Genomic DNA, 27,989 nt, shown 5'->3' with positions numbered 1-27,989 from the left:
GACTGCCATTCACAAACACATTAATCACACTTTATTTATGAACTCAATGACTCAGTGTCAGCATTAGATCTTTTGTAGAGGTTTCCTTTCTAAAGCCATTTTGAATGTAAGAGTTCATTTGGGGGAACATCTGTTCTGATTCTGTGATGCAAACATTATGGCAAGGTTTATCCAAGTGATTTGAGGAGGCTAGGAGGTAAGTGTGTGGTACAGAAAGCAAAGGGACCATTTATGACATTTTTCACTTTAATGTATTTAAAACAGACAAATAACTAATTTTCTCCAGATATTTTTTTTACACTGTATGTAAATAAGGCATTAAAAACAACATTCAGTTTTCAAAGGGCAGAAAAACAAATCCGCAAAATTAAACTATTATTTTTATTATTTTTTTTATATAGAAAAGTGGTCGATTGATTCGATGCTTAAAACAAATGCAATGCCGGTTTTGTCTGGTCACAAAATGCTGTTTAAATATTATTTCAGAAAAAAATATATATATACATAAAACAACCCAGGATATTCTCTCTTTTTAAATGTACATTAATATTTGTATGCTCATGAAACCAACAATGGGCTGGTGAGGTCCCCACTGTCAATGGCCATCCTACATGGCAAAAGAAAAAGATACCTCAAACTAAACACAAGGCAATGGTGTTTCTTTATCAACTGGAGTGGGAAGCAGGAAGCACTCTTTACTCCCATCAGGGTTCATATACTAAGTAAACAGCTGGAACTGTCTGAAGTGCAGTTGAGTTTCAGGGCTCTCCACTGCTCCAATCATTTGGACACAAAAGGCTCTATATTAATAATCTAAGCAGCGGCTGATTTTGCAGACTCTATTAGCACTAATCCTGGACAACCTTACCATAAGCAACCTTAGGAGAGAGTCCAAGATCAGAGCTAATCATGGTCTGTGTAACCAGCCATGCCTGAACACCATATAATCACTGTATCTTTTCCAATGTTAAAGAAATGTTTGGAGCATTAAACAGACTAGCAGTGCTTCATTAGCTGAGTGAGATCTAAAGGCATTGATATCTAGCAATTCTTAAGGGGCACACCAATACATGTAGTAAGAGCAACCTGGTTTGACATGCTGGATCACTGACTGAAGTTCTGTCAAGGAGTATGTATTGGAACCATTCTTGCAGGGCAGATCTGTGCAGCAGAGTGCTCTTGGAGGCTAAAACCAGGTTGTCAGAAAGTAGATGGGCAGGTGAAGAGGCTTTGCATGCAGTTGCTCAAAGCATCTGCTACAGCATACACCACTGAACCCACATTTGTTTCTGTGTTTTTGACATGTTAGTTAATCCAAGTCGCACTCCTGATGTACATTCAGGTAAGCAATTTACAATAATGAGGACACGGAATTGCTAAGTATCAGATTACTTCTGGCACCAGATTCGTTTTAGCCACGGTTTACAACCCCATACACTTGATGACAGACACAAGGCATGTAGCGCAGTTAGAAACAGGACTAGAAAAAGTTACTGCAGACAGCAAGCAGGGATTGTCAACTGACCTTTAGCTGTGCATCCCCAGTAAAAACCCAATAAGAGTTTTCATCTGTTTTAAACCAGCACAAATAAATACAAGCAGACCAAAAATTCCCCACTCCCCAGAACTAGGAATGAATATTGAACAGCAGCTTCGGTTTGCTAAGAAAATCCTTTTGATGCCATAGCAGCTGCACGTTGCCATTGTCATGTCAATCAAGAAGCCAATGGTTTCCCATTGAGTTTTTGTCATTCCAACTCCTTACATTTAAACTGCTCACATGGCTGTTGAAAGAGCATATTGTCCAATAAGGACTTGGAAATGCAACAGTCCAGTGTTATTAGTTTAGGTAGGGTATGAATGAAAGTCATTCTGGAATTGTGGGGTCAGCTGTGCGGCCATTCACAAGTCTGTCGATGTCTATGTTTTTTGGCCCATAGGCAAGGGAGTTCAGTTATATTATTTAAAAATACCACATCTGTTGTCCCCATTTCGATCAAGTACTTCACAAACCTTGATTTGTATAGAATCCTTATAAAAATTGCAAAACAGTCCTCTATTATAACATTGGTATTGGGTCAATTTATGAAACTCAATGCCTTCAGATGAAATTCAGGCATCAAAAGGTGACTCGTCACACGATGCATCATAAACATGAATATGTTTAGCTTTGTTTTTCGGGCGAGCGCCATCTTCATACAGTTCAAAACTTGAATGTACAATGCATTAAGTTTAAAGCTAGGCTATTCTAATGATTCACACAATACTGAATTCTATTTTTTTTTTAGTTTTTTTTTATGACATTTATTTTGTATAGTACAGTCAGATTTTTTTGTTTTTTTTATTAAAGAATTATTAGGACAGGTAAAACCAATTAGGTCTGCAACTCCGATTTCCCAGAATGTTTTACTTCACAAACTGAGACGAAAATATATATTTTTTTATATAATAGTAGTTCACACTTCTGTGAAAGCAGACTCTTTTTTCTTTTTTCACTTCATGGGCAACATTTCCTGCATTTCATACATGTAAAATATTCTGCACTGCAGAAAAAAGGACTTCAATCTTACAACTAGGAGAGAAAAAAAAAAAAAAAAAGAGATTTATCATCTACAGTGCGTTAAAGCAAACCAGAGTAAGAAATTCTACCTTGTAACTTGCTTTATATTTATAAAAAAAAAAAAAAAGCTTTTGGTGGGGAGCATATCTACGTTTAAATGGCATGTTAACATTCAAAGCTCACATTATGCTTAGTGACTTGCCAAAGCTACCGAGTAACTGTAAATTAGCTTAATTAGCTCCTGAGCCAGAAGATAGCTAGAGCCTTGCGCAAAGCAAAATATAGCCAACAAAAGAAAGGAAAATGGCAAAATACCTACTACTGTTAGCTCTAAATAACGTTTCTGTTAAAGCTCTGTATGATCTTTCACTGTTCAAATCTTCTCAACCCTAGGAATTTTATAAACTGTTGAGTTAAACCTCTTTTTACACCTTAATACCCCACCTCCCCCACCCCACCCCACAAGTGCTTTCATTGCAGATAAAAAGTTGGTCAAACAAAACTCCCTTTTTATCCTGAGAAATCAGGAATTCTTTTTTGGATTGTTTTTTTTTCCCTGTAAATATTAAAACTAAGAAAAAGAAATGAGTAATCCAGTCCAGGCAGACTTCAAATAAAATGCAGCTTACAAAATGTATTTTTTTCTTCTTCTTCTTCTTAAAAACTCCTTCTATGTTTCAATCAAGAGCAGGGTCAATATGTTAGGTCTTCACTTCTAAATCTGTAGTGCCAAGGATTCTGACCCTATCATGATTTAGACATTCTGCCATTTACAGGCTTTGGATTTTACTGCTGCTGTTGAACGGAGGTGCAGTGTGAACAATGGAGTGATAAAAGCGGCAGATACAGCTAGAATTCTCTGGTTAGCATCCAGTCGCCCCCTTCCTTCAACCCTCCACATAAAAGGAAAATCAAATTTTAAAAAGCTGGGGAAAGAGAAGAAATAATAATAATAATAATAATAATAATAATAATAATAATAATAATAATAATAAAGAACTTAAGAAACTACACAGCAAATATACACCATCTTGATTTTTTTTTTGTAATTTAAAAATTATGCAAACACGTGCTACGCTTGCTGTTTTAAACTCTTCCATGCATATGCGTTATTTACAACTTTCATATCAATGTACACCGTTTTAACACAGTTTTTGCTCCTGTAATTGTCTTTAGCCAATCTGCCACAACAATATACATGGCTAGTTGTACATTTAAAGCTGTGTTGAAAACAAAATGTAAATCAATTTCCTACACACAAGGAAAAAAATAAAAAAGGAAACAAACAAAAAAAAAAGCATCCGCTTTCAAGAAGGAATCTACGTCACAAGCTCGGAGGGCAGGGTTTCTTTTTTCAGTGTCTTGTCAAACTTCACTGTGCTGCTTACAATACTGTTGTACACATTGTATTTCGTCGGTGTTGTATCTACCTTTTTATTACAATATAATTTATTTTATCTTTCCATTAAGCAAAAACAGAAAAAAAAAAAAAAAAAAAAAAAGGATGACATTCCGGAGTAGACCAGCGGTGTCAGCAGAGGCCAGTGCCACCCAGTTTAATTGCATCAGCACTCTAGTTGGTAAAGTTATTTTCCAAGTTCATTGTAAGCGGGGTTATCCTCAATCCTCAATATACTCCCAGAGGTCTTTCTCGTAACCTTCATGCACATGTTGTAGCAACACTCTTCGCCGACTCTCACAATATCTAGAGGGAGAAGAATAGAATATATCATTTAGTTCCAATAAACTAGTTTTAAAAGGTAAAGCTATGGCCAAAAGTTTTGTATCATCCTACAGAATTAACTAATTTTGCTTCGTAAAGTCGAATGAAACCTGCTGAATAATGTTACGTTAACATATTTAACTATACTGCTTTGTAGTTTTCTATATACTTAATGAAAAACATGACATTTCAAAATAAAACATTAACTACTGTACTACTATTATGGCTTCCGGTAGACTTTTGCGATATCATTTTGTAGTTTCTTTGACTGCATGATTTTAAATAAAAGATCCAAATTATGTTCATCTATTTTTTAATTTTATTTTTTAAATGATGTCTCAATCTTAATTCTAGGTGATGCAAAACTTTTGGCCATAGCTGAATAGTGTCCCATTCAGCTAATTCAAAGATACCATTCCAGGAATATCCTTTCATTGTTTAACTAAACATTTTATTTTCAGGTGACTGCTATAAATTGATTCTGAAAAACAGGTGTTTCCTAAAAAAAAAAAAAAGTTCTACATAATCTATAGAACACTTATTTAATAAAAATAAATGGGCTGATCATGAATTTAATTTTGCCTCCCAAAATGATACTTGTTTCAGAGTGGCGACGCTTGTGATACTGCAGTAAATGCTTTTTGGGATGTGAAACCAAAGAAAATCATCTACATTAAAGTCACATTTTTGCTTTTCTACAGTATTAGTTTCTGAAAGCAACTTTTAAACTTAAGCTTTATAAACCGGTGATGCACAAGTCCTGGAAGGAGCATACAGACCTGTACTTATCTTGCACTTTCTGCTTGATGTCTTGCAGTGAATCCTGCGAAATATCACGCTCCAGATACCCAGACAGCACCTCGGTGGCATTCTCCAAGTCTGCCTGATTGTTCTAAAGAGGAAAAAACAATATGAAAGAGAGAGTTCAGTCACCGTGCTTACCTAGATCAGTGGTGCTCAAAGCTGTGCTTGAGGGCAAATTCATGTTTCTAAATCTACATTTAATAGATTAAAACAACCAAAAGGCTGTTTTACATTTGTTGTTCAGCACAAAGTAACATTACAGAATGACTACCCCGGGGATAAGTAACTGAATAATAAAAATGGGTATAGATATAGATATTAGTACATCACAGAAAATGAAATGCTACTACAGTAGGCTCTCACCTCAAAGATAATGGACTGATTATTCTTCTTGAGGTAGAATGCAAAAACGTAAGTGAACATGAGTGTGGCACGGCACTGGCAGAGCACGTCCACAGCCTTCTTCAAAAACTGCACCTCGATCCAGGACATGTTGTGCTGCTGCATCTCCTCCATCTTCTGCTTGACCTGAGCGTACAGCTTGTGCTCAAAGCGCAGACTCTGCATGTGGTTCATGTAGCGATTGCAGTAGAACAGGTACCTCTGCAGAGCTGCCCGGGAGCGCTGGAATATTGAAAGATTTACTGTTCAATTAAACAGTGCCGCAATCTCTTAAAACATTCCTACTGCTGCAAAGAGTCTAGCAATAAGCATCTACAGAAATGAAATATTTTTTTTAATCAAAGTAGCTTGGTGAAACACAAACTTCTCAATTAAATATATTCAAAAGCTCTAGAGCAACAATAAATGGGTATTTGCTGTGCCAGACAGATTATTCTCAATAAATTAACATACACTTGTATACACTTACAAATGTAAGGACTGTAATCAGAGTTGCATTATATAGTATTCTGTATGGAGGTCTGAAGAGGATAATTAGCCATATCACAAGACAAAACTTGTGCTGCTGAAGTTTGATCACAAGTGGAATGCCTATTGTCTAGACACTGTGTAGAAAATGTGTGATCTACGTACACACAAGCACCTCCACAATATCAATATTTCTTTACTGTTGGACTTTTTCCATCCAACCTACCTATCACTAATGTAACAGGACCACAATGACCCACAATTTAATAACCTTAAATAAATAGAACACTAGGTTAAATAACTGCCAATGATACATTATGCAAGCTAGGTCAAATAGTTTGTCTGCTGCATTTTGTAACTTTTAAATATTAGCAGAATTTGTCATGGAAATAGCTATGGAGAAGACAGATTATAGGAATGAACAGCTAAATTCCCTGCCTTAGCTAGCCCTCCATCCCCGGTTCCGGACTTTACCTCCTGGGCATCTCTCGCTGCTTTAGCATCATCTTCATTGTAGCGGTTGCAGTTGTACCTACAAACAAAACCAAAAAACAAACAAGTACGTCAGTGTATACAACCGACTCACTGCTGCAAATACAAAACTAGAGCCATCAGTATTGTGCACTATGAGTAGCAAACCCAATACAGACAGACGAATGAAGAGGTCCAATCATATGCTGATGCTCTAGATCTATGTAGAAATCATGGTTAGGCATGTCAGAATTTCAGTGAATCCAGTCCTGTGTACAGTGATCCTCCTATGCACAGAAAGGCACAGTTCTAAAGTTATAAGATTTACAGAATATTGTCTTCATTTTTGTGATTTATTATAGGTTATGTTGTTTGCAGACCGTCTTAATTTACAGACATAAATTTGTAGTCTGGGCAGCTCAGCTTTACATCACAGTTCTCTTGCCCAAACTCCACACATTATACAATTAACAAAGTTACAGTCCAAACCAAGTTTAATCACAATTGGATGAACATTCATCTCTGTATATGTAAAACTCTCATTAAATGTGCCTTAGAGGCACAACCAGTTTATCCACAATGGGGGTTAATTCGTTTCAGATCTGGGCTGTAGTAATGAACTACAAAATGATCCATCACAATTAGGCCTTCTAGATTAAAATAAGTGTGAAATTATTATTACACCCCCCCCACAGAATATGCATTCCTGGAGTGGGTAGTAAGACTTGTAGTTTATGTTTTTTCATATTGTACTGGGAGCTTGGTAACAATGGCTGATGCATTGCTTCCATTTGTTTATTAACATTACACTTGGTATTAATTTCAGAAAACCCCAGTAAACACTACGATAAGTAGGCAAGCAAGTACTGTCACTTTTGGTCACTGAAGACGTGTTTGGGAATAGCTTAAGCTATACATGCTACAAAAACTTAACTATTTATGAAGAAAGCTAAACTGTATTGTGTGTTGTACAAATAACATAAAATATACACTGAAGTGCATTACTTACTGTACAAGTTTCCCACACTCGGGGTACCCAGTTTTTCATCTTGTATAAAACTCCTGCAGGAAACTGCCAAAACCGTTTGAAAGGGATTTCAGTAGGGCAGCACAATGCTGTGTATGATATTTGAAAACCTAAAACCCATTTAAATGGATAGTAACTGAGGAAGATACCGACTTATTTGGGACCAGGATAGAGAGTGCATTAGGGATATGTGGTTTTCGAATTATTAGTTTGAAATTGTGCTGTTTTCTCATACAAAAACAATACATTGTTCAACATACCCGATTCTGCAAGGAAAGACGTTTTTTGCAGCTTTGTTCCTGCTGTTCCCACAAGACTAGACTTACCAAGCAGATCCATGTGGTTCCCAGGGTCCAAGACAGACCCAACAGAATTCAGCTTTACAATTCTGGTTACGACAGACCATGTGATTACAGCCGCCATCTTTCTCAATGGTAACATGGCATTTGGGACACTCCTGTGGATCAATACAGTGTTACACCACAAGAGCCACTGTAGCAACTTCACACAAGGCATTCCAAAATGTTTCCACCTTCCATTTCTAAAAGGCTGTATATAGCAAGACTTAAGTAAAGAAAGTATTCTGTTGTCTTGACATATATCAAATAGAAAATGTTGATACTGAATGCCATTCCCTGTATTGCCCTTTACTGAATGATGTTACTTAGATAGAAATTGCACTGGTGTTGTTTTACTGAGGAAAGGCAAATATTTATGTTTTTAGCAAAACGCATGCATTTCTTTTCTGGTTTAACCGCATTAAACCGTATGTTACCACTCAGCATCAATACTAGCCTTTCATATATCAACCTTGAAAGAAACAAGAGCCAGCTGCTAGATAGGGGGTTGGTTTGTTAATTCAACCCAGTTCAATATCTGTCTGGTGCCAATGGAAACAAACAATACAGATTTTCATTGGCATTAGTTTTGCACAGAACATACTATTGACTTTTAAATATATGTAGCCAGCTAGCTCACATCCCCTCTACTTAAGAAACTGCAATGCAAAAGCCAGGCCACAGAACAGCACACCGACTCTACAAAGAGTTTACAATACCTTGGTGTTAGCTGCGATCCAGTTTGAAGTTTCACTGTCATCATCACACTTTTTTATCCACTTCCTTAACCACTGAGAAAAAAGGAAAGAATTTAAAACTAAAGTGGATTAAGCTGAAGGAACCTAAATAGAACCATTTAGGAACAATTTAACAAATAAATAGCACATACTGAAACACTGTCAAAGCCTCCAAACAATAAAAGTCTATTCCTATGTTAGTACTGAAAATATTCAGACTGTGACAATGGCCGCTTGATTATAAAGAAATGCAGCTAATATCTTTAATCAAAACTGGAAAGGCTGCATACTAGGTTAGCAAGATTGTGGAGCAAGATTAATATTATATATAAATTGAAGAGGCAGGCTGGCGTGTAGTTACCCTAGGTATATGGTGGAGATTTCCAGCCTGTCCCACAGATCTACTGTCAAGTCGAAATTCAATTATTTTTAATCTACATTGGAATTTACACTTAGTTGGGCACAGCAGCCTATTTAGGTCTATTTGGGCAGAATAAGTGCCTTAAAATTTAATATCCAGTTGATGCAAGGATGGTGTTTTTATCCCCAGGTAAAACACATAAAAAATATTATGTTGTTCTTAAAAACCACGAGTAACATTATTACAGTTCACTCGGCTGTGTCAGACTAGTGGGATCTTTCTAAAAGAGGGCAGGCATTGGATTTGTCCTGGAATATTGTGATATTAATAAAAGGGAAGCCCCTTTGGAGTACGCATGCCAGTTTCTAAAGAGACACTGTCCTAAAAAACAAATGGTGAGTAAGTTGTGTATTACGCAAGTCATCATGACCTAGATTCACAGCAAGGACTAAGGAATATCACAATAGAGGTAGCGACAGGTTTAACTATGCTGCAGACACACATTGGAATTCACTCTGCTGCTTGGCAGCAGGCTTTGGTTATTCAGTTTCACCACATTGCCATAAGCGGCTCCTTCAAATGCTTTGTTTAACAGGCAAATAGATACTCAAGATTAATAAAATAATTGTAAATGTATTGCTTTTAGTAGAATCCATTCTGAAAAAAACATTAAGACTTTTACCTATTAATATAATTTTGTGTAACTATGACTTAATTAACACAGTTGTTCATACCTTGCATTTGACAGGGTCATGCCAATTTTCACCACAGTTGAAACTGCAAAACAAAACAAAATGTTAAATTAGACAATGTCGACCCTTATGCACGGATTACGTCAGTCTGCCTGTACTACATGCAGAACACGATAATGTTGCTTTGTGAATTGTGACCGAACTAAAAAAGACTATCAGACTCCTACAGATCTTTTGGATTGCAATTGAGTATTCTGATAAACTGTCCAACAAATGTTACACATTTTTTTAATACTGTGAGCAAGGAATATATACTGCCAGTGCGAGTAACATTGTGTTACTCTACCCTGAACACTGATCACTTACCAGAACTGGCGGCCACATTTACAGCGGACCGGCTTAGCGTCAGGGTACTGGACTTTAACAACATGATGGCAATCAGGCGCAGGGCACCATTTTAACAGTCTATTGCACTGGAAGAAAGAGTAGGAGAGGAAGCCTATTAGACTGAAAGTGATGGATTACAGTGAGGTAATGTTGTACCAGGAGGATTCCAACACCAAGCTTCAGTACAAGTTCTTATTGTCAACAGTCTCTTGCACTAAACAACCTTCACATAGACATAGATTATTTCTTCTGTTACATATGTGCAATATCTAGTGTTCAGGGAAAACACATGGTTATAATTCAATATGTAATGTAAAACACATTTTAAACTGAAAAGTTGGCCTTTTGCATTTGTTTCCTAAAATACTGCCATTAAACGTCTTAACAGAATGATAGGGGGGATCTTACCTCTACAAAACTATTAGTAATTAAATGCTGGTACTTCAACTTCACTTTTGAATCTGTTATGAGTCTCCTATGAGGAAAATGAGGGAGAAAAGAAAATAAGTGAAAACATGAAGTTTTTATTTTTTTATTTTTTATTTTATTTTATTTTTTTATTTAACAGAAACAATAAAGTGCCCAGTCGCTCGATTGCAAAATCGATTTCTAGTCTTATTTTTGTACATAAAGCTCTTGGCAATAATTCTTTATTTTTACCAATCAAATCATTTGCATTACTTAATAGCACAGTTCAAAGTGTCTCTTCTTGTGAGAGCATTGAGAGTAGAGGTTCTGCCAACCACATTGTGCACATATACTGTATAATGTCATATATAGGAAAGAAAGGGACTTGTATTGTCAGGACCTAATGGAAAGGGCAACATGAGCTTTGCATATTAACTTACACAAATGAAGGGTTATAGTGGATCATTATCAAGAGTTGTAAGAGTCTGCTTTTTGCAAGTATTATGTATGAGAGACTAAATACTGAGAGAGTCTGTGACTTCAAATTCAGAGCGAAAAACCCTGTTATTTCTTTAGACTGTGACTGAGATTGGGAGTTCTCTCCCATGCAAACACCGTCATTAACGACAAGTGTGTGCAATGCACCAAAACACACGTAGAGAAAATAACCAGGATGTAGGTTAAGACAATTACTGACGGTAATCAGTGTCAAGTGCAGAACGGACACAGATTAAATGTTAGTGGCCTCAAACAAGGGCTTTGAAAGAGGTTTGCTTTAAAGTGGCATGGAACAGCGAGGCAGAAACCTACCTGCAGTATCTCAGGGAAGTACAGGAGATAGCTAATGTGAATACTTCATCAAGACCAAATTTACACACGAACAAATGTGTTTCTGCCAAGTAAAAACCTGACAAGTTAAACCTACTTCAGCTTCAAATGACATGAAGATTTTTCATTTTATTTTCCCTTTATTACATTTGTATTTTTTCAGAGTGGCTGCTCACATAGATCACAGAATAATTAGAGGTTGGTGGCTCATGGCTAGGGCTGTATTTTCTTTCACGGCACATCATGGTCTAAAAATAGATACTTCACGATTAAACGTAATATGTATTAAAAGCAGAAGAAAATAGCGTTGCCACATTCAAATTGTATCATTTTTCTCTACAGAAAACCACACTTGCCATGAAAAGGATACAGCCTCACTCATGGCTACTATTTTTTTAAGCTCTACAGCTTCGTTGGGTACTTACATAACTGTATTGTCATCTACTAGGATATCACAGCTGTGAGCTGGGCAGGAAATAGTCTTTTAAAAGAGAAAAGAAAGATATCATGAAATTAGTATCTGCAAAGATTCAATTGGTACAATCAGAGTTTAAGACTGTAACTAGACCAGTACCTGTCCCATTCCCTCCTCAATGATTTTGGTAGTTAGGTATTCACCCCAACACTGCATGCAGAATTTGTGTCCACACTCCAGGCCAGTGAAATACTACAAGAGAAAAATAAGAGGAAAATTGTTACTAAATGAGTGCACCACAAATAGAACACACACAATGACAAGTATAATGACCAATACATGAGTCTTCATTAAGACTGTGGATATACTCAGTCATTCAGCCAAAGATCCAAATAGTTCCATACCATTTTCTCCCCACAATTCACATCCCTTAACTAAAGACTGTAGGTCTCAATGTGCAGTTTTAAAAGAAGTGCATGCATTAGGAAACACCTATTTTCATTTTAAAGCATGATAAATGGTACTACACTAGGTTCAAGACCTCTATTTGCAAGAAACGCTTTCAGACTATCTTGCACTTCCTGAGCCAGTTCACACCTTCAGTCTTCTTTCCTGTCAGTATTCAACCAGCTGCTTTCCCCAATGACTGACATGCTGCACATCCAGTTATATGCTTTGTCCCTGAACACTGCTTGGGTGAAATGATCTAGGAAATGACTTCCTAGAATGCAAGGCATGCAGACTGGAACTGTATTTAACCTAGTGTGGTACCACTGTCATGTCATGTGTTTAAATGAAAACAGATGTTTGTAGTAACATGCGTTTCAAAACTCTAAATCTGAGACCTATATTGCAAATAAATGTGCAAGACAGGTAAGATTTATGAAATTCATCACACACACATATAAAGTACATCATAATGGTAAAGAACAGACATGCTATGCCATACAATCAGTATTTTTACAAAAATGTCAGAAGAACCATCAGATTATGTGTCACTTTCCTAACTTGTTATTTTACCATGCTTGTCAGGTTCAAGTATTATTCAGATTACATGATTAACCATTTAAGGTAATAGGGATCAGTTAGTTTTACACTGATGAATCTCTCATTTCCTGATTTGTGATATAGAAAGTGACAGCTAACAACTGCAGACAGCAGTGGAGCTTTTAAGACTTGGCAAACTGTCCCTCAGGTGGAAGAAACTGGAATACTGCTGGCATTGAAGTGTCTCTAAACCACAGTTTCAGATTGAATTTGTTTGCTGAAGCACATTGCTCTTTTAATCCAGACACCTATTGTTTCATCTAACACCAGCTCTGTTTACATTACATTATCTCAGTATAAGCCACAAACACCTCATGTATAATTCAAAAACCTGGACAGCCTTAACCAAGCTGGCTGATACAAGATCCAGTGTTATTTTCTGTTGGGGATAACTGAACTGATGGGTAGGACGGAGATATTTTGTAATGCTGGGGGGGGGGGGGGGATTTTAGTTTGTTTTGTGTTGGCACTGGCCAAGGGTAGTCATTCCCAAAGTTACCAGGTAATGCTGCTTGATTATCTGATTGATGCAACATATTTTAGTATTAACCCTTAGCGGCCCATTTATTTAGCGTGTCTCAGGCGCGTCAGGTCCAATTTATTTTTACACGCGCAGTTTATTTTAGACACGCTGTTTAAAAGTAGGTTTAAAAGGCACTGCATATCAACAGGACACTCAGTACTGCATCTCCAGCCCCGCCCCTCGTTCGCTGTATTTACATACCTCTTGATAGTAGTGCATACCGATAAATCATCTCACTCGTTTTATCACTCCTCAATAATGCGATCCAAGTCATTATTTTATTACTATAACATCTAAAAAAGAGCTCTGCAAATGTCTGTGGCATTCTTTAAGCGCTGGATGCAGAAGCAGCTATCTTGTTTATGTCCGTGTTATCTATGTGATGCCGGGGCTATCTGTATTCATGAGATACTCCCCCTTTTTTTTCGGCTTCTCTCGGCTCCTATCGGTCTCACTCAGCCATTGAATGGTTTTCTCGTTTTTTTCCGGAGAAAAAACGACTAGAGACCTGTTTTTTACCTCTTTTTGATGATGTCGGATAGGGTCTGACATTGGACCGGAAAGGGAAAACTGCAGTGTTGGACCAGGAGGACCGCAAAGGGTTAAAGTTTACAGTTCCTTTTATCTGTGCGGTTTGAAAAAAGGACAGATAAGAGCTCAGTGGCGACAGGTACAGTCACCCACTCAGGTCGAGGGAGGCAGCTCCATGGTAGCTATGCATGCAACTTTAGTAACGAAACAGAGATGCAATTTGTTTGAACTGAATCATGGCACGGTATATTTACATGATTTGATTCATACTGCGTAATTACTGAATTTTAGAGAGAAAATACTGCTCTGTAGTGTTTGGCCACCAATACAATATTTCATTACCGTTTTACTGAAATATGCCATGAAGGCATTTTATATCTGGGCTCTAAAAAAAGTATTTGTTCTCTGAACTCAGCACTAAGGACCTTACATCTGTTTTGCATGGCTTACACACTACACTGTTCCCAGAATTTCCACATTCAAAATGTATATAGTGCAGGTGGGCTCTTGAGTTCCATTTATTTTGTTTTCACAGGTTTACGTTGAGGGCTTCTTGCCTGTGTCCCTTCGCAGTCTTGCTACCTGGGTGGTAATGTCATAACGTTCTGCTTCATAATTGATGTGCATCTAATCAACGACCCTCATCTTCATTCTATATCACCAGTGAACAATGCTGACTAGAATTAACAATGTTAAGTTATTCTTTATTTTTGCACATGAAAAAATAAGGGATATTTTAAATATTCATTCTGCATCACAGTGGCAATTCAGCGACAAATCTGAAAGTACCCACTGGCTGCTCTGTTTTTGATGCTTCAATAAGTCTACAGGTCCCCCAGACAGCCATTAGATATCTTCTCATTTCTTTTCAGTCCCTGGTCTGTCACACAACATAGCAATTATTACTGTGCTATGAAGTTTTAATTGCTTGCCTTGTTCTAGATTTAAATTTGGATTTGGTCATTAATGTTAATGGCTGTGTTATAGCCTCAGACGATAACGTGGCTGCAAAAATGTGGGATGAACACATTGAACCTGTTCACTTGCTTGTTATTTCATAATCCCCAGTGCAGTGTAGAAGTTGCTAGAAAGCAGCTTAAGGATAGATAGACTTTTTTTTTTTTTTTTTACTAGATTTGGCAATGTGTAAAATGAATAAGAAAAAAAAAAACTGTAATTTGTTTCGAAAACCGTATTTACTATTTTGCAACAGAAAACTATTTGCCTTTTTTGAAAAACTAAAATAAATCAGAATTAACCATGCTGGCAGTTATATTTTTCTGCTTAACGTCTTAGGATCACATTACAAAAATAAAACAGCAGGGAAGGAAGAAGAATATCATTACATAGAAAAGACAGTTTACCTTTCTACAGTGGACCTCACTGTTAAAACACCTAGTCTCAGGGAGTTATATCCCAGTTCACTTTGAAAATGAATACATCAATGTTTATTTTGCTTGTCATCTCAACATGGTGCACATCACCGCTGAGATTAAGAGGTTAAAGACGTGTTAATCCAAGTTCTGGTTGCAGGTACTGACCGCATTGGGGTAGTTCAGGTAGCAGATTTGGCACGGCAGGTCCTGTGCAGAGGACCTTGTGTTCATCTGGCGTGTCCGGGATTTCTTACTAGGGTTTACAACATGACATTCTGAAAACAGCTTCTCCAAGTTCCCATCAAAGTACCTGTGGTAGAAATGGACAGAAGACATCTAAAACATGAGGCTGAAACCGGCATTCTGTTTTGTGTGCAATTATGAGAAATCAGGAGCGGTTAACTTTTGAGTGCTATTTTATTTAAATTTTGGTAGGAACATGGATTTGTTAGGTTTAAATATTATCTTAAAACTGGGAGATTCATTTTGGGGTCATTTCATAAACTAATTGTTTTTATTTTGCGTAAAACCCTTAAAACAAGATTTAACATTTTCTTTGTCTAGGTCATACACCACATGGAGGTGTCATACAATGGCAATTTTTGAAACTCCTCACACACGAGTTACACAGCTCCAACACCTACACTTGAACTCTCTCTAGATCACATGTAGTTCATGTATCATTACACACCTCCCTTGAACGACCCTGAACACAGCCAGTAATATAGCACTGACTTAATAGTTAATTCAATGAAACCTTGTACCAAATCAAAACAAGGATATTATTTATATTTAATTCAGATGTCAGTTAATATATTAAAATGCAATTTCTCCTACCCAACCCCACTGACTTGGTAGCTGGATAACCAATTTCAGGTTCCGAGACGCTAATACAGTCAAGCACCCTACAGGCTAACAATCTCTGGGCTTTCATGACCTAAAAGTGCACTTCCTTCAATACAGTACAGTGGGTACAGTACTTGCCTCTCCATCAGCTTCTCCTTGTCCCAGTTGAAGTGGCTAAGTAGTATTCTTGTAATTGTTGCTGGGTTCTGAGAATACAAAAATAAAAAACAGCAGTTAGAGATAATAAGCTGGTCTAATGTGCAGTTACTTACAAAGACGCAGTGTTTGTGCTGGTGTTCCATAACTGAAAAGTCAGAGGTAAAACAGAGGCTTTTTATTGAGAATACAATGCAGTCAATTATACAGTATAAACATTACGAACCATGCTGATCAATAATGACAATCAAATTGAAGTGGTGATGCTGAACGTCATTTACTTTAAATCTAGGAACAGGAAACTAGAAAATAATTTTATTTAAATACCATGAATATGCAGAGAACCAAGATAAAAAAAAATGTTTGAATACTAGAGACGGAAAGATTAAAACGTTTAAACGTATAAACTCTAAAGAAGTGGTAAAACGTTTAACCCTTTGCAGTCCTATGTTGGACCTGGTGCGACATCATCAAAAAAAAAGGTCTCTAGTCGTTTTTTCTCCGGAAAAAGCCGAGAAAACCATTCAATGGTCGCGTGAGACCGATAGGAGCCGAGAGAAGCCGAGAAGAGAAAAAAAATAAAAATAAAAGGGGGCGTATCTCATGAATACAGATAGCCCCGGCACCACATAGATAACATGGACATAAAACAAACAAGATAGCTGCTTCTGCATCCAGCGCTCAAAGAATATCAGTCAATTACAGAGCTTTTTTAAGATGTTATAGTAATAAAATAATGACTTGGATCGCATTATTGAGGAGTTTGGTGATAAAACGAGTGAGATGATTTATCGGTATGCACTACTATGAAGAGGTATGCGAAAAATACAGCGAACAAGGTGGGGGGCTGGGCTGGAGATGCAGTACCAAGTGTCCTGTTGATATGCAGTGCCTTTTAAACCTGTTTTACTGTGAAAAAAAATACTTTTAAAACAGTGCGTCTAAAATAAACTGCGAGTGTGAAAATAAATTGGACCTGACGCGCCTGAGATGTGCTGAATAAATGGACCGCTAAGGGTTAATAATATGCTAGACGTATAACCGGTCATGTGACAAATGTCACCAAACGCATATTTTTTTATGCATTAATTTTAGTAATTTATCATCAGTAGTCCATCACGTATGAGACTGCTCTATTGCCACAGTAAGGGCAGATATTATAAAAGGGAAGGGTTTTGCCAATTGCCTCCAAGTAGCTTTTCTAATTGGTGCAACAGTAAGACTGACACTGGGGCGGGTTTTATTCTCGTCGATCTAGCGCTTCATTGGTGCACTGTGTGTGTGTATGCCTGTAGTAGGCGTGGTATGGTATAGGGGTGAGACCGAATAGTCGAACATTCGACTATTCGATAACGATGGCACCTATCGACAAGTGAATCCAACATTCGAAAGTTAAAAAAAAAAAAATGTATATATTGATTTTATTTTAAAGCCTGTACTGCTGATTGGCTCTCTATGTAGCGGTAATGAAGATTGACTGGAGGGTGGGATTTGTTATTTCTTGTCTGTGATTGGCTAAACTAGAACGTACCTCGGCTAACGATGGCTTCCTCACAGAAAAGTTCTGCATGGAAATACTTTGACAAAGTGAATGAAAACACTGTTAAGTGTAAAATATGTGCAGTGCAATTAAACTACCACAAATCTACAACTGGTATGTTAACCCACCTAAAAGCCAAACACCCTTCTGCGACGCTAGCAACGACAGAAAAGGAAAGAGGACTGCAACAAACCGCCATTGCATCCTTTGCGGTGAGGCCTCGTCAGTGTGACAACGTACGTGCTGAAAAAACATCAGCCCTTATTGCTAATATGGTGGCAAAGGACATGCTTCCCATAAGTTTTGTTGAAGGTGAGTGATTTTGGGAGTTGATGAAATTTGTGGAACCTGAATACACAGTCCATGCACGAAAAACCCTGCACTAAAACAATTACCACTCGACTCGAAAAAAATGCATGCCGATTCAGCAGCGTCTGTCCGCAGAAACTTGTCAAAGGCTGAGAAGGTGGTGATTACTACAGATGCGTGGACTGCACTGAATACCGAGTCGTACGCCATAATAACCTGTCATTTCATTGAGGATTGGGAAATGAAAAACGTAGTTCTACAGACTCGCGCCACGCCAGAGAGGCATACAGCAGAGAATCTCGCAAATGTGTTAAACACCGCTGTAGACCATTCGGGTTTAAGGGGGGAAATCACTGCCTGTGTTCACGACAATGCCAGCAACATCACCTTCGGAGTTTGTTGAATGGGATTCGAATTTGTGCTTTGCACACACTCTGCAGCTCGCCTTCAACGATGGCTTTAAACTTGGTGCCATACATAATGTAGTTGGTGCGGCCAGCCGTTTTGTGTCACATTTTTATCACAGTGCAATAGCTACTCAGGCTCTAAAGTTGAAACAAAAACAACAAACTCTGCCTGAGCACCGTCTGCTGCAGTATTGCCGGACCTGATGGATATGCTGATTTTTTTAAACAAGAATAAATGAACATGATAATAATAATGGACATTGCTAGCCTAACTATTCCTAAAGTTTTTGTTAGGATTTTTTTTTTGCTTCCATGGAAGGCTAGTGCGTTAATGCCACTCAGGCCTTTTTGTTCATTCATTCATTCATTCATTCATTTATTAATATTATTAAGCCAGCTACATACATACATAGCAAGCTATTGCCTATACAGGCTATTTATTTTTTATTCACTGGAACTCGAACGCACAGGTATGTTGCCGATTTGATTTAACGTAGACCGGTAGTCTGCATGTTGTGTGTGGTTTGAAAACGTGGGAAAAGTAAATCGTTTAGTTAAGTGGATTGTATAAATTAGCTAGCTAGATAGACTAATGCATTTTGTATTTCGCTGTTATGACCGGAAAACATTATTGCCACAAGGATGCTAATGTTAAGGCATTTGCCTCGCAGCTCACATTGCTAAACTATTATTGAATGAAAATTAAATTAATAATTGAATAAAAATTATACAGGAGACGCCAATATTTTATAAGCAAGCGTTATTTATTTATTTTTTTTTAATTGTCACAACCTTTATAGTTCATTTGAAATTGTAATTAATTAGCTTGTGACAATATCGGTAAAAAAAATAACACTTGCTTGCAAAATACGAGAGTCTCACACGAGAGTTGACAGGTATGCTTATGTTATTGCTGCTGTTATGGCATTTCTGTATGTTTCCTAATAGGAAGGTGATTTTTTACATAGCCTAATGTTTATTTAACAAAGTTGTGCGGGGGGGGGGGGGGGGGGGGGCGACTATTCGATTAGTCGACCTCAACAGCTGTGGAATTATCGATAGTCAAAATATTTGTCGTGCACATCCCTAGTATGGTACCAATACCACGGCGAGGTAATAACGTTTTTTCCGAGTTTGTTCAATATTTAAAATGGCATCTCTAAACAAAAGAAGCCATGTTTGCAAGTATTTTGAGGAACCGGACGAGAAAACCGTGGTATGTAAATAATTATGCCAAACACTGCTGTACCAAGAACACAAGTTAAATGCTTCACAGTTTTAAATGAAAACATTCAGAATTATTGTGGATGGAACTACTGATGGCAATAAAAAGCAAACATCCATAACATTTACTATAGATTTGACTGAACAGGGCGTCATCACGTTATCCCCTATGAGGCCAGTGTGTGTGCATCGTGAATGCAGCAGTTTTTAAATCGATGTAAGGTTATCCCAATACTGTGCCGACCCTAAAACAGTAACTTAAAGAAAATCGTGCTGCAGCTGTTCATACAAAACTTTCAAAAGGGAGAAAAAGTTGCAATTACCACAGACTCAAGGACACCATTCCCCAATTTTCCCATAGGTGGAAGGCTTTTTTCACTTGAAATTGTTCTGTAACCTTTTGGACCGAATGGCCGTTTGTTTAATACAGTTTTTATTTGGACAGATAGAAATAAACACATTGGCTTTGCGTTCGGTAGAGTTGGTAAAATAAATTATTGTAGAATAAAGTATGAGTGGACCGATAAAGTATTTATCGGTCCACTCATTGTTGAATCTACAATTTTCACCATTTTCTGTTCTTACAGTAGCTAGAGTAGAGAGAGCCATGTTATAGCAACACAAGTAAAAAAAGAAAAACCTAAAAATCAATCTGAGTACAGTACTGTGCAAAAGTTTTAGGCAGGTGTGAAAAAATGCTGTAAAGTAAGAATGCTTTCAAAAATAGACATGTTAGTAGTTTATATTTATCAATTAAATGCAAAGTGAGTGAACAGAAGAAAAATCTACATCAAATCAATATTTGGTGTGACCACCCTTTGCCTTCAAAACAGCATCAATTCTTCTAGGTACACTTGCACACAGTTTTTGAAGGAACTCGGCAGGTAGGTTGGCCCAAACATCTTGGAGAACTAACCACAGTTCTTCTGTGGATTTAGGCTGCCTCAGTTGCTTCTCTCTCTTCATGTACCCAGACAGACTCGATGATGTTGAGATCAGGGCTCTGTGGGGGCCATACCATCACTTCCAGGACTCCTTGTTCTTCTTTACGCTGAAGATAGTTCTTAATGCTGCAGAATAAATTTGGGGCCAATCAGATGCCTCCCTGATGGTATTGCATGATGGATAAGTATCTGCTTGTACTTCTCAGCATTGAGGAGACCATTAATTCTGACCAAATCCCCAACTCCATTTGCAGAAATGCAGCACCAAACTTGCAAGGAACCTCCACCATGCTTCACTGTTGCCTGCAGACACTCATTCGTGTACTGCTCTCCAGCCCTTCGGCGAACAAACTGCCTTCTGCTACAGCCAAATATTTCAAATTTTGACTCATCAGTCCAGAGCACCTGCTGCCATTTTTCTGCACCCCAGTTCCTGTGTTTTCGTGCATAGTTGAGTCGCTTGGCCTTGTTTCCACGTTGGAGGTATGGCTTTTTGGCCGCAAGTCTTCCATGAAGGCCACTTCTGACCAGACTTCTCCGGACAGTAGATTGGTGTACCAGGGTCCCACTGTTTTCTGCCAATTCTGAGCTGATGGCACTGCTGGACATCTTCCGATTGTGAAGGGAAGTAAGCATGATGTGTCTCATCTGCTGCAGTAAGTTTCCGTGGCCGACCACTGCGTCTACGGTCCTCAACGTTGCCCGTTTCTTTGTGCTTCTTCAAAAGAGCTTGGACAGCACATCTGGAAACCCCTGTCTGCCTTGAAATTTCTGCCTGGGAGAGACCTTGCTGATGCAGTATAACTACCTTGTGTCTTGTTGCTGTGCTCAGTCTTGCCATGGTGTATGACTTTTGACAGTAAACTGTCTTCAGCAACCCCACCTTGTTAGCTGAGTTTGGCTGTTCCTCACCCAGTTTTATTCCTCCTACACAGCTGTTTCTGTTTCAGTTAATGATTGTGTTTCAACCTACATATTGAATTGATGATCATTAGCACCTGTTTGGTATAATTGTTTAATCATACACCTGACTATATGCCTACAAAATCCCTGACTTTGTGCAAGTGTACCTAGAAGAATTGATGCTGTTTTGAAGGCAAAGGGTGGTCACACCAAATATGGATTTGATTTAGATTTTTCTTCTGTTCACTCACTTTGCATTTAGTTAATTGATAAATATAATCTATTAATATGTCTATTTTTGAAAGCATTCTTACTTTACAGCATTTTTTCACACCTGCCTAAAACTTTTGCACAGTACTGTATGTAGTATTATTAAGGAGTTAATGATAAATTGGAAATAATAAGTTATAAAACTAAAGGTTTCACCTCCACCAACGTGTCGTTTCCTTGTGTTGAACGGGTGACGGAGCAACGGATTTGCGACAACTAAATGAATACATAAATTCAATTATTTTTGTTTATAAATCGTGGGGTTGACGATTCCATCCATGACTGACAATTATTTGTTGACTGACCTACAGTACACTGTTATTAGTGGACTGCTTTAACAAAGATATTTCCTGAAAATTACAAGAATGGAAAATCTGGAGCCCTACAAATGTAACAATCATGCCGCCACAGTTCTAAATATAGAATTATAGGTATCAGCATCGTGTAGCCCACACTGTGATCTATATCCACAGGATGTAGAAACGTTGTGCGACATACAACTGTATGGGTAACTTGTGCTAAAGACAAGCAGTACTAAGTTCCGTCATGATGGGGATATGCATCCCTGCAGGGGATAACACATCTGTGAGGAGTTTTGTGCTGTTAAATAGAGACAACAACCATGTCTATTCAATCCTTTGATGAAACCCTAACAAAGATGCCCTTTGTGCCTTTTCAACAGCGTGTCTGTGGTACCCAGGAACCCAAAAATACTGCATGAGCACAGATGCAGATAGATTGTTTTCTTCAGAATTAGATTAAGATTACAGACTGCAGTAAAAAGCTTTGAAATGTTTTGTACATCTAAGAAATGATGGTTAATTTATGTGACACAAAAACTGCAAAAGGAACTAATTCTAATAGAATAACCCTACTTTATCCAACCTACTATAAGGAATATAAATACTTTACTACCCTGCTTCACCCCATAAAATGATATAGCCTAGAAGCTCCAGCTGAGGAGTCAAGTCCAGTACAATACTACTTCATGCTCCGAAACAAAAAAGTTATTTGTTGTAATTTTACAGGTATTGTCAGGACAAGAAAATTCAGCTTTGAATAGTGTATCATCTACCATTTACAAGCGTTTACTTTTTGACTGATTCACCTATGGGACTGTAAGCTACTTTTAAACAGTGCATTTAGGGCCCACGTTGAAGCAAGCAAGATTCAGAAAGGATTACAACTATCTGAACTGTGTAAAACTCTCCAGAAACTACTCTAATTGTATATCACGGTTTTACTCCTTTCAGAAAATGTGCTTCTTCAAAATAGGACCTGCCCAGCATTGCAGTTTCAATGTGACTGATAGGAGTGTATTATGAAAATATATCTTGCATCTTACAAGACAGTATACCTAGACAAGGCAATAAAAGGAACGTTTTTGTATATTGTTCAAAAAAAGGAAAATTACAGGCTATTAGTTTAAATGCAAGTGTGTTTTGTTTTCTACAAATTTAAAGTGAAAATCTTTCAGCTCTACTTATATTGTAAATATGCATCTAATTTTGTTGAAATAAGACCCCACATTTCCTACATACGGCATATACTTGTATTGCTTAGATGGGGTCCAATTACTTTCACACAGGAGTTGAACTTCTAGTACAATGAGAGAAACTGGCTTCACGTGAGTCAAAGTGAAAACAGAAACAACATGAAACAATATAGGACATTATGTTTATGAGAAGTAAAAATAATCTTAAAATGGGTTTTCTCTCACTAAGCTAGAATTTAGGGGAAATCTGAGTGTAACTGAAAAGGTGCAGCTACAGTACAAGGTTTTGACAGAATGGCACAATGTGTTGCACTGTGTCGACCCTGTATTGCATTTGACATTTGAGTGGTAGAAGCTATCAGGAATTGAAGATGTAGGGTGTTGGAACTCCAGCGGGCACAGAGCCCAATGCAGGATCAGCCTGCAGCTGAGAGGGGGGGATTCCACTGAAAGTAGGCTAATATGTACTGTTGTGCACACAGTTAAATTAAACCTGCATAATCTACATTTATGTTGCATATTCAAAACAGGTACAAGCTTTGCACTGATTTTAAAGAAATCCTTCTAAGCTAAGCCACAACCTGTCTGATCACAAGGAACTTGCGCCACCTCCCTCGAAGCAGAAATTGATGAAATCAGAACCCCCTAAAAATAGTTGTCACACTGGCAAGCTAGTCATGCTTTTCTCTTGAAGTACAGCGAGACATGTGTTAACAGCCATCAGAATTATGTCATTCACTTGTTGACTTACAGTATAAACACCAGAAATCAAAACAGGACTGACCTGGATGTTTAAACAAGAATAAAGTAACGTAGCACGTACAATTGTGAATGTTTTTCTATCAAAACTACCTCTGGCAGCAGAACTCGTATATTTGGGAGTTAGGTGAACCCGATTGCCAATTTGCCTCTCGCGTGAAGTTGTAGCAAGTCCACTGCAAGTGATCAATTGCTCCTACCAGGCCAGCGAGAAAAGATTTTATTTTTGTTACCCAAATTCAAGTGAATGTCATTGGTGCCTTTAACAAGCAGGCACACATGTCCAGTCCATTTGCTGAACAGTTTATCCAGATTTCATTGCAGACACACAAAAACCAGGGTCGGGGGGGGGGGGGGGGGGGAGTTATTGAAAAAAACAAAGCAAATAGAGCTGTATTCAAAATTACATTTATTTTACTGGGGCGCAGGACTGTGGTCTCATTTTCTTACCAACACCTGAATTCCAAATTCTAGGTGAAAATTTGGCTCTCTTACTAGCCTACTCACTCAATAGACAGTCTAAAAAAAAAAAAAAAAGGATAAAATAAATTAAACTTCCGGTGAAACAAACTTAATGCTTGGGAGAGCTTCACCAGCACAGTAATGTAAATCCATCCCTAAGCTTTATCCAATTACTGTGAAGGCTGTTCCTTTTACATTCCCCACCAGGCACAAGGAGTGCTTACTGAGCAGCAGTCTCCCGGCATGCCAAGAAAGGGATGGAGGGCACAGACATGTGTATGTGGTAACCACTTTAAAATGCACAATCCTTCCCATTGTGGAATCACTGTTCTTGTGCCAGGGGTGGAGTGTTTAGTTATTTATACAGGGGAAGCCATCACTGAGTGATTCCAAATGTCTGTGATGGTATTTTAGGATTCGCTGGGTAGTCGTTTCTCTAATAACACAGTTATATCGCTTACGCTTTTTGCACTTCCTTTTTTTAGCTCTAAAATTTCAATCAGGAGTAAAAAGAGGTCTCTGATGTACTCTCAAAATGCTTTTGATAGGCACATGCATACTCCTGCCATGGCCATGTAAGAAATTAAAGCTATCTTATCATGAAAAAGTATATCACCATGACTACTACATCCACCGGCCTGCCCCCTCCTACCTCCAATCCCTCGTATCTCCCTACACCCCCTCTCCTGCCTTCCCTCCACTCCCCATCCTCTCGTGCCCGCTCCTTCTCTTCCCTAGCCCCTGCGGTGGAATTTCATGACAGTACCATCTCTCACTGCCATCCTCAAGACCCACCTGTTAAGACTGCACTTGTAGTTCTCTTGATCTACTCCTCCTACTATGCACTGGACTTGCCTGACCGAAGCACCATGTTACTGGATGCTCAGCTGATACACTACTATGAAGTCATTGTATATACACATTGTGTTACTTCTTATCTCGTATTGTATTCTAGTAGTAGGTGCACTTATTGTAAACTATACTGAATTTAAACCTTGTATTGCCTGTAACACCTGTAAGTCGCCTTGGAGAAAGGTGTCTTAAATAAATTAATAATAATATAATGTGATATATACAAAATTATTTCTCCATATATCCCCATATTCTGATACTCAATAATAAATTCCAAAGAATGTCCTTACCTAGTTTCATCACAACTGGATAAGCAGTTCTCTAGATCTATGTAAACTCTAGTGTGACATGCATAGCACATCTTCACTGGATTTCTGCCTCTGGGGATATGCATCCCCAGGGGGATCCTTTCCATGTCCCACTCCTTTGTGATACTCTGTTTTGTGTATATGAACAGAAAACGCTGAGTATGCTGAAACAGACGGTAAATCATATAGTTCACCTTCTCCTTATTTCTTGCCTCAAGCCTTTTGAATTTAACATTTGTTTTGAATACAGTATGCTTCCTACAATGTTCTGTTCTGTTTAACCTATGCAGTGTGTGTATATGTTGGTACAGTGTGGAAGTAGATTAGGCCTATCTTTCCTAATTATTTTTTATCTAAGAGTGCATTCTGAGCAAAATGACTTAGCAATATTGTCACTCGTCCAGTATAACACATGTGTTTATTTTCAAAGGCAAATTTGATTCAAGTTTTGCAAGGATGGAAAGGAAAATGTCTCAGGAAGTAATAAAATGCCCTGTTCCGGAGCCCTGCTTATATTACTGCCATAAATGATGCATAAGTCTGAGAATAACCCTTCTGCAAACCCCTAAGACACTGAAAATGTAATCAGCATACCTGACTGTGTTCCACTTGCCTGTCTACACATCAACCATCAGCTTTCCATCTCGTTACTATTCTCACATTGGCAAGTATATATTTATATGAATAAATAACAATGTTGTCAGCAAGGCCCATCTCCCACTGCTTTTGAGCGCTTTCTATATTCATGATATATTCATGACTGCGCTGTTTTTTCAACTATTACACTACTGTGGTGACATTCATTAATAAAGGCGTATTGTGTGGGCTTTTTCGTTCAATTCGGCCACTGTACAACACCCACATATCATTAACAACTAAAACTTGTCAATTATACTTGTCAATCGTTTAAAAACGCCCACATGTTTTGATTACTTATCTACTGTAATTTCAAGACAACATCACGACTCTACATTCATGTTTAGAATGTAAGGCTACAACGAACAAATCAAAATCTTCAACACAAAATGGTGAAAATTCCGGAAGCGAACCGGTAAAAGTTGTCCCAAATGTGTATTTCAAATACCTGTCTACCCAGCTAAAGAATAAAAAGGTTATATAAATCCGATACTAAATATAATCAAGAAATGTTCTTAATCCTAAAAGTGTACAACTGTCCGTATTCAATAAATAGTCTGTCAGTTTATTTGTTTTTTCGAGAAAAAATAAATAAGTGTCAAATTGTAATGTATATTACATGTGTGGACAGAGTTTGGGCCTTAGTGATAGCAATACTGACACGTCAGATAGCCACCAATCGGTTTCACTATTTCCCGACGAGTAAACTGACACAAAGGGTAACAGTTAAAAATAAACTATTTCTATTGTTCAATGTGTTAGTCACTGAGACACCAGTTCCGCCATGTTGTTGGGCCTAAAAAAATCACTAACAGGTCTAAGATACCGTAGGTGTCAACATTTTCTTCATTTGTACAAACAGGCTTTCCTTCACTTGATATCCGGAGGGTAAACATGGTCCTTGCTCCCGAAAAACTACCCGATCCCCAGTGACATCCCAGCACAAACACGAACCTAACACCGCCCTCCGACTGTCATTCAACAGACAGACAGTGAAATATTCCTATAATATTCTTTTCAAATGAACGTGCAATATTGATAGTTACTTATTCCATCCACTTGTCTCAAATTCGCTTATTTTCACTGTCTTCCTTAACCAAAGCCCAAACGCGCTAATTGCCACAATAGTCTCTGGCCTACCTCCCCCTGTACATCCCCGGGCTTTCCTGCATACCACTTATCTTCAGACATCTCACCTGGATGACCTCGTTGACCTCCCTGATACACTCCACCATGTGTTGGAGGATCTGATCCGCGGTGAGCACCTCAAAGCGGTAATCCTCCTCGTCTTGGCCGGGCCCCAGGCCGCTGCTCCCGGTCTCCCCGCATACATCCCGCTCGCCGCCGGCCTCGGCAGGATCGACCAACTCCACCTCTCCGAGCTCCAGGGTGTCGTCTTCGAGCTCCTCTTCAGCGCTGTCTTCGCTGCACTCCTCTTCGTCGTCGAATTCATAATTGTATCCTTCGTCCGAGTCCATTACTATATTAGTCGGATTCAGGTAAAATATCCAAATGAAAAAAATATATTTACAAAAAAAAATAAAGATTTCCACACAGACTTGAAAATTTTCAGCCGCAGAAAAAATAACAACACAAGCGCCACCGCTGCTGAACCAACAAAGGGACGCCGCGTCACACGCTTACGCACCCTAAACGTCACACAAATTAGCTACTATTGCCGAGGCGTTCAGTGTAAATAAAGTCGGTTGAAAGGAAGAAAGTGGTTGAGCAATTGCGCCATGTTGAATGTGGCTGCCAGCAAAAAATAAAAAATAAAAAA

At 38.2% G+C, this 27,989-nt stretch overlaps 1 protein-coding gene across 2 annotated transcripts; it reads right to left on the bottom strand.

Moving 5' to 3' along the window:
* Positions 1–228: 228 nt before the first annotated feature.
* Positions 229–27,989, bottom strand: LOC117429618 (E3 ubiquitin-protein ligase arih1). 2 transcript variants are annotated; one of them, XM_058994974.1, is made up of 14 exons: positions 27,406–27,989; positions 16,083–16,150; positions 15,264–15,408; positions 11,781–11,873; positions 11,632–11,687; positions 10,379–10,445; positions 9,950–10,056; positions 9,626–9,668; positions 8,513–8,584; positions 7,782–7,912; positions 6,396–6,489; positions 5,451–5,711; positions 5,063–5,175; positions 229–4,265 (listed from the first exon to the last, which is right to left on the bottom strand). In XM_058994974.1, exons 1-14 carry the CDS (start codon positions 27,685–27,687, stop codon positions 4,181–4,183), a joined length of 1,617 nt encoding a protein of 538 aa, XP_058850957.1. In that variant the 5' UTR covers positions 27,688–27,989; the 3' UTR covers positions 229–4,180. The 2 variants fall into 2 exon arrangements, with proteins under 2 accessions (XP_058850957.1, XP_058850958.1); XM_058994975.1 differs by having other exon boundaries at positions 6,432–6,489; positions 27,406–27,981.

Source organism: Acipenser ruthenus, chromosome 21, assembly GCF_902713425.1.
Source record: "Acipenser ruthenus chromosome 21, fAciRut3.2 maternal haplotype, whole genome shotgun sequence".
NCBI lineage: Eukaryota > Metazoa > Chordata > Actinopteri > Acipenseriformes > Acipenseridae > Acipenser > Acipenser ruthenus.
This window is presented reverse-complemented; position numbering and strand designations above follow the sequence as displayed.